The 15,633-nt window shown below is 62.7% G+C and overlaps 1 protein-coding gene across 1 annotated transcript; it reads left to right on the top strand.

Moving 5' to 3' along the window:
- Positions 1-280: 280 nt before the first annotated feature.
- On the top strand, positions 281-14,995 carry SGTA (small glutamine rich tetratricopeptide repeat co-chaperone alpha). The gene is made up of 12 exons (XM_059060373.2): positions 281-421; positions 7,552-7,690; positions 8,364-8,470; positions 8,660-8,744; positions 9,792-9,891; positions 10,216-10,320; positions 10,757-10,895; positions 11,572-11,634; positions 12,808-12,845; positions 13,355-13,444; positions 13,625-13,746; positions 13,881-14,995. Exons 2-11 carry the CDS (start codon positions 7,591-7,593, stop codon positions 13,737-13,739), a joined length of 942 nt encoding a protein of 313 aa, XP_058916356.1. The 5' UTR covers positions 281-421; positions 7,552-7,590; the 3' UTR covers positions 13,740-13,746; positions 13,881-14,995.
- Positions 14,996-15,633: the final 638 nt, after the last annotated feature.

Below are 15,633 nucleotides of genomic sequence, written 5' to 3'. Positions count from 1 at the left end.
AATGTCCAAAGAACGCCTGTAATTCTTCGGTCGTCAGATACCCAAACACAGCTGCACCACGTGGCCGACGCTGCACCACGTGGCCGACGCTGCACCACATGACGACTCCGCCAACCCACAAGAGTCCGCCACCGTCCCACGATGCACCGCTCCATTCCGGCTGCAGAGGACTAGTCAGTTCTGATTTCCGCCCTCCGTTCGGTCGCAGAGGTCAGTTGCCCTAACGACCAGCTTGTCCCAGTCTCTAAATTGCGTCACTTCCCTCCTCACGTCCGCCTAGATAATTGGTGCGCCTGCGCAGAATGGAAGCCCGAGGGTGCTGGCTCTTTTTGCGCAGGCGTCGCAGCTGGGGGGCGGGACCGGGCGGGGCCGCGGTACGCAGGCGCAGCCGTCGGTGGGTCGGGGTTCTGCTGCCTGAGAGGTGAGTCGGGGGGCACGGCGCTGAGCCCTGCGGGCCTGAGGCCCGCGGTTCGGGGCTCTTGGGGCTCCCAGGGCTCCGGGCCCCGTAAGAGGACGTCGGTGTGGGGCCGGGGTCGCCGCTATCCGCGGAGTACTATGAGTGGGCGGCGCGGAGGGGAAACTGAGGCCGGACGGCGTCGGGCAGGCACTCGCCGGCCCGGGTCTCCCTCCCCCAGACCCCAGGCCCGGGAAATGCGGGTTCGCAGGCCGGCGGGTGGACAGCGGGGGGCAAAGCGCTCTGCACGTAGTGAGCACTTGCTGGGTGTCCGCTGCTTCCCGGAAACACGGTCCTTTTGAATCGGGGCCCCCGCGCGTGGGGTTCAAGTCCGGGGCTCCTGTCTCGGCGCCGCCACTCTACCTGGGTGACCTTGGCCAGCCTCTTGGCTTCTCGGAGCCTCAGTTTCCCCTTCTGTAAAATGGGCGTCGTCTCCAGCCCTGCGTGGGGTGGGAGGCTTCCGGGAGGGTTAAAGTCGCAGGGCCCCCAGCGCGAAGTGAGAGCTCAAAGAGATCAGCAGTGGTTAGTCTGATTTCACACGGAGAGCCTCTGCCTACTGTGCTGGAGGTGGGAGAAATCGGGTTGAGGACCAGGTCGTCCACCTCTCGCTGGCTGTGTAAGCTTAGGGAGATCGTTTCCACTCTCCACCAGCCCTTTTCTTCTACTAATAGGGGCTCTAGAAGTACATGCTTCTTACAGGCATTTTGAGGTTAAATACACGTGGAACATTTTTTATTCAGGTTCCCGCTTCTTGTCAAGAGCTTTGTAGAGGACAGCTAGTTTTGTTATTAGGTGCCCGGAAATGCGTGTGCACTCTGCATCCCCGCTGAGTGATGTTCTCATTTTCTTTTGTTTCTGCCTCTCTGGTTATTTTTGTCTGCTTTTCCTCTCCCTAGACCAGGGATTTTGTCCTGTCAGGGGACCCGGGGCCGTGTCTGGGGACATCTGTGGCTTTCACGACCAGGGGCACTCCTGGCATCAAGTGGGTGGGGACCAGGGATGTTGCTCCACACCCCTCAGTGCACAGGACGGCCCCCACAAAATAATCTGGCCCCAGAGGTCCACAGTGCCAAAGTTAAATCCTATCCTAGACTAGGGATTCTTCACCCGTGGGCTTCAGAGGGAGCAGAGAGCGTGAACCCCCAAGAAATCACGTGCAAGGTTTTGTGTGCATGCCCACTTCTGTGGGGTGAGGAAAGGGTATTTTGGAGTTTAGGCTCTGGAATCAGCCCACCCAGGTTCAAAACTGCTGATTTGCATCTTGGCTGGGTGCCCTTGCGGGGAGTTGCCCCCATCTCTCTAAGCCTCAGTTTTTTGTTCTGTACAATGGGAGTTAGATTGAACAAACTAACCAGGGGGGCCAAAATCCCCCTGCAGCCTGTGTTTGTGAATGAGGTTTTGTGGGAACACAGCCCACCCGATTGCATACATGTCATCCATGGCCTGGGCAGCTGGACGTCCTCATTCAGACCCTCCTTTTCAGAAAATGTTTGCTGACCCCTGAAATAGGCCATTATGTGTACTCAGCTCACGGCCTGGAAAGTCCTGGGCACTCCAAGGATTTCATTCAGGGGTTTATAAATCAGTCTTCCTGAATGGGTGAGTGGTTCTAAATAGGGTTAAGCTCTGCCCTGGATTGAGAGCTATAGTCTTGCTTGTTCCTACTTTTTTTTTTTTTTTTGGCCAAGACCCAGTGCTGGCCCTGGTGGCCAATGCACAGTGAGGGTGAAAGAGTAAAGGGGACGGTTGATAGGTAGGCTCGTCATACCCTCTGCTGATGAGGAAACCAAGACCCAAGAGAAACGACTTCCCAAAGGAACCTGGTCACGTGTCTCTGACCACGACAAGGATCCAAGGTTTCCTTGAGTGCATGTGGACCAAACGCCTCTGAGTGCTGGCGTCCCCGGGGGAAGGTGATCTGTCCAGTGGCTCACAGTCGGGTGCAGGGTGGGCAGGCCAGGAAAGAGTCGGAAGGCCTCGTAGGAGATGCTGGACCAGAGGCAGGACAAGTACTGGGCTTTGCTGGAAGACGAGGGTGTCCAGCTCTGTCTGAGGAGGTGACCTTCTTTCTGGCTTGGTGTTGAAGGGGGAGTGAGTGGTTCCCGGATGGCAGGAGGAAAGGTGAGCGTTGCGTTTCAGCAGAGCACAGGGGCTTTGGTGAGGGGCCACATGTGCCTGCTCAGGAGGTTTCGGGGGGCTCTGGAGGGTTTTTAGTGTGCAGGACATCGTGGCAGCCTCTCAGAGGAAAACAGGGCTGTGATGTGGGGCTCGGGCTGGAGCCCGAGTTCCAGCTCTTGGGATGGCCCTTTCCTGGGACCCCTGGGTGCCCTGGGAGGGGAGGGAGGAGCAGAGGACCAGCTTGCACACACTGGTGTTGGTGAGAAGAGCTGGATTCGGGGTGGAGGCGGGGCAGGGCACCCCCAGAAGGGGTGGGCAGCCTCAGAAAGAGGGTGCTTCTCTTTCCTGGGGTCCGGGGCTGGGTCACTCATTTTCCTGAGTGTACCCTTTTGCCTCTTCGAATGATCAGTTCTGAGTGGGGAAATAAAAGGAGTAGGGGCTGGGGTGTTTGGGATTTTTTTGGCCGAGCTGCACAGCATGTGGGATCTTAGTTCCTGGACTGCGGATTAGACCCACGCCCCTTGTACTGGAAGCGCAGAGACCTTACCACTGGACCACCAGGGGAGTCCCGAGGCTGTGGTGTTTTTAATGATAAAATGGAAAGGTTCTGAAGGCACAGGGAGGAATTGGCACCGGGACCCCCGCTGCAGCCGCACCCCGGGGCCAGCGTCCATCCCCTGGCCGGGCCTGCGCCTGAACTCTGCACCTGCAGCCAGCGCCCCGGTGCCTTTGGAGCCTCACAAAGCCCTCGCTGTTCGCAGAGAGAGCGGCTGCCCCGGGAATTCTGTCCAGCAGCCAGAGCCCAACAAGTCGGGATTGTTCCCGAGACCCCAGGGGCCATCGAGGAAAAGAGCGTCCTGGCGTTCCTGGGCCGGCCTTGCAGGGAGCAGGAAGGCGAGGAAGGGCCGACGGCTGTTCCGCGCCCGAGAGGCAGGAGAGCGGCAGTCCTCGTGGCCAGCCTGCGTCCAGCGTGTGCTGGGTCCCCGCTGTGGACCCACATCCGCTTTTCTGCGGTCCGGAAACCCCAGTACCCTGCAAGCACAGGGTTTGCTGAGACTTTGCAGCCAAGTTGCTTGGCCAGAAACTCTGACCCGCGCTGGCTTTTATTTTTCCCACTTAGTGTTTATCAGTGATTTTCAGCTGGTGGTGGTTTGGTGGCGTCTAGAGACTTTTGTGATTGTTACCACTGTGGGGGAGGGGGGCTCCGGGCCTCGAGGGGGTGGGGGCCAGGGAGGCTGCTCCACACCCCACAGCGCCCAGGACGCCCCCCACAGAGAGTGACCCAGCTCCCATGTCAGCTGTGCTAAGGGATAGGAGCCCTGCATTCATTATTTGGGGAAAAATCGAGTCTGACCCCTGTTCACACTGGACCCCAGAATAAGCCCCTGATGCTCAGCCGGTGTAAATCAGGGTCACCCCCAGCATGTGTGGGCCAGCTCGCCTCCCTCCCACTCAGGTGTGGACTTCAGTGTGTGCGGCATCCCGGCACCTCAGAGGCCACAGGGTCGTGGAACATAGCCTCCGGGGGTCAGTGGAACCCCTAACCCCGGGGGTCTTACCCTGAGTGGTTCTGCCTGCCGGGGACACTGTTGGACGGACGCCAGGGATGCTGTTAAACACCCTACAGTGCCCACTGCCCACAAAAGGAGCGACCCCCCCCGCCCCACGCGGATAGAGCCTGGGGGAGAGGCCCCGCACGGGGCGCTGGGTTCTCACAATCTCTGTCACCCCGTTTTGTAGAAGAGGAAAGAGGGCATCGTGGGGGCTCCTTCAGACGTGACACAAGCATCCCAGCTCAGGGGTGGGGAGGTGACGTGGAGCTGGCCTCGGGTGGAGACGGCTGGACCTCAGGTGCTAAGACTGCGGAGCCCGTTGTTACCCCCAGGGCGCCTCCGGGAGCCCCGGTCTCGGTGCTCACTGTGTCAACTTGAGGGGGCGACCCTCGGGAGCAGGTCATGTCAGTAGACCAGGAGAAGCCAGGAACCAGGAAAGCAGGGAGCGGTTGCCTCTCACGAGCCGTTCAGTCGGGGTGGGAGGGCTGGTAGTAGCGTGTACAAAGGCCCTGAGGTACCAAGGGCCAGGGCCCTCGGAAGAACTGAAGGTGTGCCAGGAATGGGTGTGACTTCGTGTCTCAGTTCTCTGCACCCTGACGGTCCCCTCGGAGTCACCCCCTCCGTCCTCACGGCTCAGTCACGTAAAGATCAGATTGCCTCCTTATCCTACTCTTAAGCAAACGCTTGTCACCACGGGGCCTACGTTAGTTCCCCGTGAGGAAAACAGGTCCCCCGACGCACACACCCTCGAGCCCAGTGTGAAGCTCAGTCACCCAGTACCAGCTCCCGTGGGTCTGGCAGGGGGGTCGTGCTGCCCGGAACACGTCGGGGGAGCCCCAGCCGCCCAGCCTGTGACCTTACCTTGTGACCTGTTAACCTGTGACCCCGTCTGAGAGACCCTGGCGCCCCTCCATCCCGTTCAGTGATCGAGAAGTCGGCTGGGAGGGGTTGGCAAACATGAAGGCCCAGGTGGTAAATTCTGTGGGCTTTGGGGCCCTTGAGGAAGACCAAGTGTGCTATGCAGACACTTCTATAACGTAGGGATGCAAGACATCCTCAGCTAAACGGGCGGCTGCCGGGTGTGACCCTTGACCCCTGATTGAGAACAGAATGTACAAAAGGATCAGGGTCCTGGGGTCTCAGAGGTTCACATCCTAAGAGGACCACTTTGGGCTTTGAAAACAGATTTTCTTCTAATTACAGTAAAATAGATACACCGTAAAGTTTACCATCTTAACCGCCTTTAAGCGCACAGCTCAGCGGCACTAGCACGTTCACACTGTCGTACAACCATCCCCACCATCATCTCCAGAACTTTCTCATCTTCCCGAACTGAAGCTCTGTCCCCTGGAAACCCTGACTCCCCAGCCCCTGCCCCCTCCCCGGCCCCCACCATCTACTTCCTGTCTCTGTGGATGTGAGTCCCCTAGGGGCCTCCTGTGAATGGAATCAGACAGTGTTCGTCCTGTGTCTGGTTTCTCTCGCTGAGCAATCACGCCCTTAAGGTTCCTCCGGGTGGTAGCAGGTGTCAGAACGCCCCTCGTTTTTAAGGCTGAGCAACACCCCGCTGTGTGGACGGCTGGCATTTGTTGATGCATCTTCCGTGCGTGGACATCGGGTCCGTTCGCCTTCCGGCTGTGGTGTGTGATGCCTCTGCTGGCCAGGTACCTGTAGAGCCAGAACCTTGTTGGCGTTTGGGGCAGCGGCTCACTGGTTCAGCTGGGGAAGGTGACTCACCTTTGGGGGTTTCACTGTCTTCAAAATGAGTGGGTTGTGCTGGCTGGTCTCCCTGGGGCCCTCTGTGTTGCCCCTGAGATCCTGTGGGTCTGGGGCTTGGCCCTCTGTCCTCTGGGCTCTAGCACATCCTGATCCCAGACCTCCCAGTTCCTGGGACACTCTTGGGCCAAAGGCACTTGCTTGGTAAAGGCTCATCGTATCCAGAAACGGGGGAGGAAAGCTCATTACCATCCCCATAGAGCTTTCCGGGGGTGGCCAGAGTGCCCTGTCCGGCTGTACGAAACAGCTGCTTTAAGTTCTTCCCTTTTTAAAATTTGAGATATAATTCACATACCGTAAAATTTAGTAGATTTTAGTATACTCCTAGTGCTGTGCAACCATCGCCACTAATTCCAGAACATTCCGTGACCCCCAAAGAAGCCCCACCCCCTCCTCAGCCCCTGGCAACCACGAACCCGCTCTCTGTGTCTGTGGATCGGCCTGTTCTGGACGTTTCCCGTCAGTGGAATCACACCCTGTGTGGCCTTCTGTGTCTGACTTCTCTCCCTTTTTTTAAGTTGTCGACGGACGTAGTTTTCTGTGAACCAGAAACAGCTCTGAGCGCGGCCAGCATCGCGTGTCTTGACTGCACTCGCCGGGCGGCTCCGGGCTGGCAGCGCCCGGCCTGCTCTCAGCCAGTGTGCGAAGCCTGGGGGTTACGACTTGCTCTGCCGGGTTTGATTTCCCCGCCGCTGGCCGGTGATGAGTTAATGATAACTCGGCCAGGTGGCCGCCCCTCGATTTCCAAGCCACACAGGCTGTCTGGCCCGTGGGGGCATGTTTGGGGGACCAAGATGCTTCACACCATGGATCCCACCCTCCCGGGTGAGCCCTGCACGGCCTCGGGCAAGCGTGGGGGGCCCCCTCTGAGCCTGTTTCCTCTCTGCGTGGGAGACGGGCCTGTGCAGGGGGCGAGGCCGTGTGTGAAGTGCCTGGCGCGTCACGGCCCGCGGGGAACAGGCCCTTCCCACGCTCGTTCTCCAGGGGTCTCGCCTCAGCACTGTGGGGGCCCGTCCCCCAATTTGTGACGACCACAGCTGTCACCAGCGGGCCCTTGGGAGAGTCACACCTGGCCTAGGAATACAGCAGGTTGTAGAGGAACCCAGAGGAGTTCCTGAGGCGGCCTGGGAGGGGGTGTCGGTGCCCTCTGGGCCTTCGGTTCGCTCGGGCCCACCCAGTGCTCCCGTCTGGCCCTCGTGGCCGGTGCGTGTCCCCCAGGTGTTCAGGGATCGGAAACCGTTGGACCGTTTTCTTGTCCAGAGCATGCGGGGGCAGCAGGTGGGGCTGCAGCCTGCCCTCTGTGTCCCTGGGGAGCCCCCCGCCCCCCGCCCAGCTGGTGGGGAGAGATGGCCACCAGGCCCGGGACCACGTCACCCTGGGGTTAGAGTCAGGCGGGACGGCAGGGGGCTCTGGACCTCCAGCCTCAGTGTCTCCTCTGGGAAATGCGGAGAATTAACATTTCTGCCTCACTGTTGCCGGGCAGACACAATTAGCCAGTGAGTTAAAGTGGCTCCCGCAGGGCAGGGCGGTGCGTGAGGGGGAGCCTGGAGGGCCTGGAGCAGGAGGTGCGGGATGCGGGGGGCGGGCAGAGGGGGAAAGGCTCGGCTGTGCCCGCCGTCCTGCCCTCACACCGTGGACCGCTGTCCGCAGATCCTGAAACCGCCAGGCCTTGTCCCCTCCCGTCTCAAGATGGATAACAAGAAGCGTCTGGCCTACGCCATCATCCGGTTCCTGCATGACCAGCTCCGGCACGGGGAGCTCTCCTCTGATGCCCAGGAGAGCTTGGAAGGTACGTGCGGGCCACGCTCCCCCCCCAGGGCCTCGGGTCGCCTGCCCAACCCCCCCCCGTATCAGCACCTAGAAGCTCCGTGGGGTGGGAGTGATAGGCTGGTCCCTGTCCTCACTTCACAGGTAGGGACGCTGAGCCCCAGACGGGTGCAGGGCTGTCCCCCGCCTCGCTCACTTTAGGCTGGGCCTCCCGCAGCTGTTCTCTTTTGGACGCAGCTCCCGAAGGTTCTCCGTCTCCCCCGTTGTGCGTGTGTCCCTGCTGGTCAAAGGAGGGACAGGGGCCGGGGTGGGGAGCCCAGCCCAGACCCGGCTGCTAGCCTGCCTGGCAGGAGGTGGCCGTTCCGTGCCCACCGGGCCGCGCTGAACCCCCGAGGCCCCCCACCCGGGCAGCCCCAGCATTGTGACCCCACAGAGAGGCCTGGCGTCACCACCTGAGCCCCGTGGGGCAGGGACGGTGGCTTCCTCCTCCCGGCCTCAGGGCTCGAGGGGCAGGTCCGTCCTGTGCTGCCCGAGGAATCAGAACAGGCACCCACAGGGCCCTGCAGGGCGCACGCAGCGCCTGGTGCATCCGAGGCCTCCGCAAGCACGGCCGAGAAAGGAAGCGTGAGCGCTGCCCCCCGGAATCGTCAGCTCGGGGTTGGGTTCAGCAGAGCACACCTTTGTCCCCCTGACAGTTGCCATCCAATGCCTGGAGACCGCTTTCGGGGTGACGGTGGAGGATAGTGACCTCGCGCTCCCCCAGACTCTTCCCGAGATATTTGAAGCGGCTGCGGCGGGCAGGGTGAGCCTCGGGCACTGCGGGGCTGCGGTTCTGTCTTAGTTGGAGGCCCCGAGCTATCCTCCCCCAGAGCTCAGCTGTCCTTGGGCATCCCCTGGCTGGGTGGGGGAGGGGGGAGGGTGCTGGGCTTGGGGGAGGAGGTCGGCGGTTTCCTGCTGCCCCTCAAAGAGCTCATCCTGGCTTTGGGGCCAGGAGATACCACCTGATCTGAGGAGCCCCCAGCGAACCCCACCTTCGGAGGAGGACTCAGCCGAGGCAGAACGCCTCAAAACTGAAGGTAAGGAACGCCCCGCACAGCTGGCCTCTGGGTGCTACCGGCGGAGGCCGGCTGGTCCCGGGCTGTGGAGCGGATGGCAAACCAGCCTTTGGAGATGGGGCCGGGGGGCTTTTACACAGCTGCAAAGATGCAGAGAAATCAGACCCTTGACCAGGAGGAATTAAAGGGTGAGGCCACTGCGGAGGGTGGCCCGACAGCTTCCCGAGTGGTTCGACAGAGTGACCGTGTGAGCCAGCAGTTCCTCCCCAGGGTGTGCCCAGGAGGGATGCAAACGCACATCCACAAAGATGCTTGTGCGTGCGTGTTCATAGCGGCGTGGTGCACGGCAGCCAAGGCGTGGAAACCACCCAGGCGCCCATCAGCTGACAGGCGGGCACACACACATGTCCCTCCACACACGGGAACGTCCCTCAGCTGTGCAAAGGAGAGAAGCCCTGACGCTCGCTACCACGTGGACGGACCCTGAGAACACGATGCTCAGTGAGAGAAGCCAGACACGGAAGGACACACGGTGTCTGATTCCACTGATGGGAAACGTCCAGGACAGGCAGAGCCAGACAGAGAGTGGATGTGTGGTTGTCGGGGGCTGGGGGGAGGTGACAGCTAATGGGGATGGTGCTTATTTTCGCTAATGGAATGTTCTGGAATTAGTGCTAATGGTTGGACCGCTTTGCATATACTAAAAACCGCTGAGTTATACACTTTTAAAGGGTGAGTTTCATGGTATGTGGATTCCATCTCATTAAAACCGCGCTGTTTCTGAAGGAACGAGCAAAAGTGATGGTATCTGAGGCTTAGGTTCCGAAATACCACAACCAGGACGGTGACGGCCGCTGCACCGAGGGCTGGCTCAGGCCAGGCCGTGCGCTGGACGCAGACCCACCCTCCGCCTCACGCCACCGCCCTAACCTGTGTCCAAGCGTTGCATCCTGGGCCCCCAAAGTCTTGAACTGTCACATGGAAGCCGGGCGAGCCGAGAACGCCGTCTCAGAACTTCGGGGTCCGAGGGGAACAGCCGAGGGTATGTTTCCTTCCCTTTCCCTTCAGGGAACGAACAGATGAAAGTAGAAAACTTTGAGGCTGCCGTGCACTTCTATGGGAAAGCCATCGAGCTGAACCCCGCCAACGCCGTCTACTTCTGTAACAGGTTCGGCGGGGGCCTGGGCGGGCTGAGCGGGGTCCCCAGGGGAACGGGAGGGGCGGTCGGTCTGTGGGTTAGTGACGGCTCAGCCGCTGTCCCAAATAACGAGCCCATGCCGGGTGGCCGGCCAGGTGTGGCGCACTCGTCTGCCCCCTCAGCCTCGGTTTCCCTGGCGGACGGGGCGGCACCCAGATTGCTGTATCCTCCGGCGCCAGCCCGGGCGTCCAGCCCCCCCGGGCCTCCCATCCCTGGCAGCCCTGCCTCTGCCCCACCTGACAGACAGGGAAGCTGGAAGCGGCTCCCCGACTGCCCCGGTTTGCCTTCCCCCAGAGCTGCGGCCCACAGCAAACTGGGGAACTACGCGGGGGCGGTGCAGGACTGCGAGCGGGCCATATGCATCGACCCGTCCTACAGCAAGGCCTACGGCAGGATGGGGTGAGTGCCTGCCGGGGTCGGCGCGGGCCCGCACGTGAGGGGCGCCAAGGGCGAGGTCGGGGAAGGCCCCGAGGCAGAGCTCCTGTCGTCCTGCGGGGTTCGGGGCGCGCACCTCCACCCAGCACGCGGGGTGGTCACCGGTGGGGGTGGGTTTTATAGCCCGTCTCGAACACCTCCCTCCTCGGGAGTCGGGGGCGCATTTGGTCTCTGTGGCCGGCAGCGCATCCGGAGGCTTCCCAGAAGCCCCCCTCCTTAGCATAAACTCCAGTGTGGTCCAAGGACACCCCTGGGATTCAGCTCGGCCTGAGCACGCCTGCCCCGCCTCCTCCCAGCCCCCGGACGAGGGATGGACGAGGGACGGCGACCCCAGCAGTTCGGGGCCGGGCGGGCAGCTGGGCGGCCTCCCAGGCCCTCCACGCGCACTGTCCTCCCGCAGCCTGGCTCTGTCCAGCCTGAACAAGCACACGGAGGCCGTGGCCTACTACAGGAAGGCCCTGGAGCTGGACCCCGACAACGAGACCTACAAGTCCAACCTCAAGGTGGCGGAGCTGAGGCTGAGAGAGGCGCCCAGTCCCGTGAGTCCCCGGGGACCGGCCGCGGGGGCAGGGCGGCTCGGGGTCGAGGGCTGGGCCTGACCCGTGTGGGAGGAACGTCTCTGGTGCCGGGGGTCCGGCATCTGTTTAACCGGGTCCTGTCGTGAGGGAAGAGGCTTATCCTCGCAGAGACCCCGGAAACGGGAGGGCGTGAGTCACACGGGGAAGCCCCGTCTCTTCAGGAGGCGGAGGGCTGGGGGCCGTGTGGGCCTTGGGAAGGAGCTGGCAGGCGGGGTGAGCAGGCGTGGGGTCGGCTAGTTTGAACGGCCCCCGGGCAGGGGGGCTGCCGGGGGTGAGCAGGGCAGGGGGACGGTGGCCCCGAGCCCCCTAGAGGCTGGTCTGCCCGTGAAAGGTGCACTCGCGGGCCATTTGTTTACCCTTTCTAGGGATCGGCCACCCCTGGGAGGGGCCATCCCGCCACTGTCAGCATCGCAAAGTGAAAGACACGGTTAATATTCCCTGCTCTTCCGGGGAGCCCATACCGTGGTGCGCGTCTTTTACGAAGCACCCCCGGCCACAGGGCACGGCCGCCCGTGTTGCTGGGAGGCCCAGGATTCCAACAGGCCCCAGGCGGGACCTTACCCCTCAGTTCCCGGGCGGCCAGCTGTCGAGGTTCTGTGTCGAGGCACCACTGACCAGGGCTTTTCTCACCCCACAGACGGGAGGTGTTGGCAGCTTCGACATCGCGGGCCTGCTGAACAACCCGAGCTTTATGAGCATGGTAACGGCCCCCGCCTGCCGTGTCACCACGGCCCCTGGGCCGGGGCGGCCCCACTGCAGACACCATGGTCACTGGGCGCCGTGGGGTGTGGAGCCGGACAGGCTGAACCCGCCTCTCCCAGCTGAATAACCGGGGGAATCTCCACCCCCTTTCCCCCGCCCAGCCCGGGCCCCCTCGCGGTGTGGCCACGGTGACAGCAGAGTCGCTGCACCTGCTCCCCGAGGTGCAGACGAGATCCCGCGGGGCGCGGGGGCCCCGCGGAGGAAGGGCCGACCACCTTTTGGCCCAGATGTGCGTGTTCTGCGCGGGGCCGCCCCCTGGAACAGGCACCCGGCGTGTCCGCCACGTGCCTGTCAGCCCCCGGGTGCTCTCACCGGTCCTCAGGCCACACCGCTGGCTCAAGGGGCCTCAGGGTGGGGGTCTCAGGTCGCCAGGGAGAGAGGAGCCTGGAGCCCCACCCCCCGTCGGAGCAACGTCCCCACCTGAGCGGGAAGCGTCTGGCCTCCCATGTCTCGGAGCCTGGGTTGCCGCTCTCGTCCAGGGTGGGGCAGGCACGAGGCTGCCAGAGGACTCCCGGGGGGGGGAGCAGCCCGACAGGGGCCGCTCCTTTGGCCTTGTCTGTCGGGGTCGGCGGTCCCGGCCCCCTCAGCTTCGTCCTGCGCCGTCGGCACCCGGCCGTGCCCGGCACTTGCGTGACCGTGGCCTGGACACCCAGCCACGCAGGGCAGTAGACGGGCCGAGGCCGGCTGGTAGCGCTGTCCAGCCCTTTACGGAAAGAGCCACAGCCCGGAAGGTGCTTCCCCGGCTTCCGTTCACGCGCATGTCTTAAAATGGGCCCTGAGGAGGCGATCCCGGCGTGGCTGGGGGTGTCGGTGTGGGACAGGTTCCAGGACGGTGTTCATCCACAGAGCAGGGCTGGAACTGAGTCCCAGGTGTCCCTGGTCGGGCAAGGATGACGAGGTTCTTGGGATGAGAAGATGAGAGTCCAGATGGGGTCTAAGTGGGGAAAGGGCAGGGTCACAGCGTGTGGGGCTGGGTTGGGGCCCGGGGAAGAGGCGGGCCTGGCCCTCTGGGTTCTGGGCTGGAGGCCCACGGTGCCTACGGGGAAACCTTGTCAGTGACGAAACGCGTTGGGGAGCTTGCTCTTTCTGAGAAGTCTGTTTTCTTCTTCAGGCCTCTAATCTCATGAACAATCCCCAAGTTCAACAGCTGTAAGTGACTACCGTTCTCTTTTAGGTCTTGTGGTTAAAATTACTGCGGTGCGAGATGCATAAGATGTACCATTTTAGCCATTTTAAGGTTTATGATTCCGTGGCATTCAGTACGTTTACGACGTCCTGTAGCTGTGGCCGCCGTCTGGTTCCAGACGTTCACCACCCGAAAAAGAAACCCCGTCCCGTTAGCACCGCCCCCAGCCCCTGACCACCAGGAACCCACTCTCTGTGTCCCTGGATGTGCCTGTGCTGGACGTTCCCCACACCGTGTGGCCGCCGGTGTCCGCGAGGGACGGCGTTGCCCCGTTGAGGGTCACTGTCTTTAAGCCAGAGAAGGGTGTTGCTGGGAGCGCCGATGGGCTTGACAGGCTGCAGTCAGAGAGAAGGGTGGGCCGAGGGCAGCCTCGGGCCCCAGGAGGCGTCCATTGCCCGCCGGGGGGAGGGGCCAGGCGGGGCTCGGAGGGAGGAGGGCAGAGCCGCCTGCGAGTCCGGCGCTCTCCTTGCAGCATGTCCGGCATGATCTCGGGCGGCCACAACCCCCTGGGGACTCCCGGCACCAACCCCTCGCAGAACGACCTGGCCAGCCTCATCCAGGCGTGAGTGGACCTGCCAGGCGGGGCCCCTGGGCAGGCGGGGTGTGTCCCTACCCGCCCGGGAAGAGAGACCTGCTCTGTAGGGCCTGCATCCTCCGGGGAGCGGTCGCCCTGCCTTCGAGGGGCACGTGGGGCGGGCACCCCGGGCCAGGCTGAGCCTGGGCGCACCTCCCCTCCCCGCAGGGGCCAGCAGTTCGCTCAGCAGATGCAGCAGCAGAACCCAGAGTTGATAGAACAGCTGCGCAGTCAGATCCGGAGTCGGACCCCCAGTGCCAGCAGCGACGACCCGCGGGAATGACTGCCCGGTGAGTCCGGGGCCGGGCCCGCACCGCCGAGGCCACGTGGGGGCGTCTCTGGTCATCAGGCCCCTCGCCGGGGCTTCCCGCCCGGACCCCCCACGCTTCCCATTCCCGCTCAGTTGGGCTGTTTCTCTTTCCAGCCCCCCAGCGCCATCAGGTCCTTCCCGGCTGACCGGAAGCCTTCTCTCACTTTTCCGTCTCTTCCCATTGGGCCGCCCATGAGAGGAAAAGGAATTGGACCTGCATGTTAAGACGGATTTTTATTATTTTTATTTTTTAGCCTCTGCCCTTCCCTCCCTTTTTGTACTCTCTCACGGCCCCCAGACCCTTCTCAAAACAGAGCCAGCAAGCTGTGAGCACAGACCAGCACCAATCTCACTCCCAGCACCCCCCCAAACCCAGTCTCTAAAGTATTTTCTAGAATAATCTGTGGGGGGGCCCTTTCGCCGCTCTCAAGAAGCGGCCCGTGGGGAAGCCGTGGCCCGAAGCCCCTTCCGCAGCCCCGCCCCCTCAGCCTGTCTTCAGGGGCCTCGCAGCCCACGAGAAGCTGCTCTCTGCGTCGACCGTGGCCACCCCAGCCGCCCCTGCTCGGACGGGCTCCCTGCCAGCCAGCCTGGCCCTCGCACCTGGGTTCTCACATGAGCAACTCCTGCTGCAGGTTCCCAGGAGCCGGTCCTGTTGCCCTGGGCCTGGGGGCGGGCCGGAGCGGACGGCCTGGGCGTGCAGGGCCCATTTCTGGGACTTTTATTCCAGTCGAGCGTTTGGATGGACGCGGGTCTGACCCCAGTACTCACGACCGACAGACGGTGAGGGGCCCTCTCACCACCTTCAGCCTGGCCACGTGGCCCAGCAGCTGCCCTTCTGCCCACAGGTGGTCCCGCTGGCCCGGCGCCTCCTCCCTTTGGGAGGGGGGGCTGCAGGGGGTCCTGGTGCCGCCCGCCTTGGCCTGAGATTGCTAGGCAGCCAGCGTGGATGCCTGGCAGCCCCAGGCGAAGCGGGGCGGCGTGGGGAGGAGGGGTCGGCTGGCACCGCCGCTCCAGCAGCAGCGTTGGCAGCTGGATCGTTGGAGGCTCCCTGGTGCTGTCGGGCCACGTGCGAGGTGATCCAGCACCGTGTGTGTAGGTAACTAGTAGGGAGACGGCCGTCAGCCGCCAGCCATGTGGCACATGTCTGGCGAGATGTGTCCTCTTACGTGCTAGCCATGGTGACAAGCGTAACGTAACGTGTGGGGAATAAATAGACATCGTGACCTCTGCCCATCTCTGTGTTGACCTCTCAGTGCCGCCGTCCCTCCCTGCCCCTAGCTTCCAGGAACCCCCAGCCTGGACCCTGTGTGGGTCTCCTTGGAACCACTGAACTGGGTTGTGTGTGCATCTCCTGTCGCTGATGAGACAGTCCCACAGATTCAGTGGCTTTTAACCACACAGATCATCTCGGTCCTGGAGGTCAGAACTCGGACATGGCCCCCGCCCCGCCCCCCCCGGGGCTAAATCCAGGTGTGGGCGGGTCTGCCTCCCTGCCAGGGCTCAAGGGGAGAAGTGCCCCCTGCATTTCCCAGCGTCTAGACCCGCCGCAGACGGTGTAGGCAAAGGGGGGGCATCAGCGCCTGCACTCGGCTCCCCACTGGCCACTGGGCTGTGGAAGCACCTTTGGGCCACACTCGCCTCCTTCAGCCGTGCCCTCTGTGGCTTCTGGGGGATTGTACTTGCAGCCTCCGGTGACCTTCAGCTGCCTTGTCCTGCAGAGATGACTTCCCCGTGTCCCCCGCCTCTCGGACGGTGGCGAGTAGGGGACAAAGGAAGTTCAAGGAGGAGGAGGGGTCCGTCCCTGGTGGGTGCCGCTGGCGGGGTGTGGAAGCTCCCTGCCGTCCAGCCCTCTTGCTGCTCCAGCTAC

The sequence above is a fragment of the Kogia breviceps genome, chromosome 4 (assembly GCF_026419965.1).
Source record: "Kogia breviceps isolate mKogBre1 chromosome 4, mKogBre1 haplotype 1, whole genome shotgun sequence".
In the NCBI taxonomy this organism is placed as follows: domain Eukaryota; kingdom Metazoa; phylum Chordata; class Mammalia; order Artiodactyla; family Physeteridae; genus Kogia; species Kogia breviceps.
Note: the sequence above shows the minus strand (reverse complement) of the source record. Positions and strands in the feature narration are given on the sequence as shown.

Bases quoted from the DNA above. Each gene is read 5' to 3' on its own strand.
- SGTA (XM_059060373.2), top strand. From the start codon at position 7,591: ATGGATAACAAGAAGCGTCTGGCCTACGCCATCATCCGGTTCCTGCAT. The intron at 12,846-13,354 runs GTAAGTGACTAC...CTCTCCTTGCAG, and splicing joins AATCCCCAAGTTCAACAGCT to CATGTCCGGCATGATCTCGG. The intron at 13,445-13,624 runs GTGAGTGGACCT...CCCTCCCCGCAG, and splicing joins CTGGCCAGCCTCATCCAGGC to GGGCCAGCAGTTCGCTCAGC.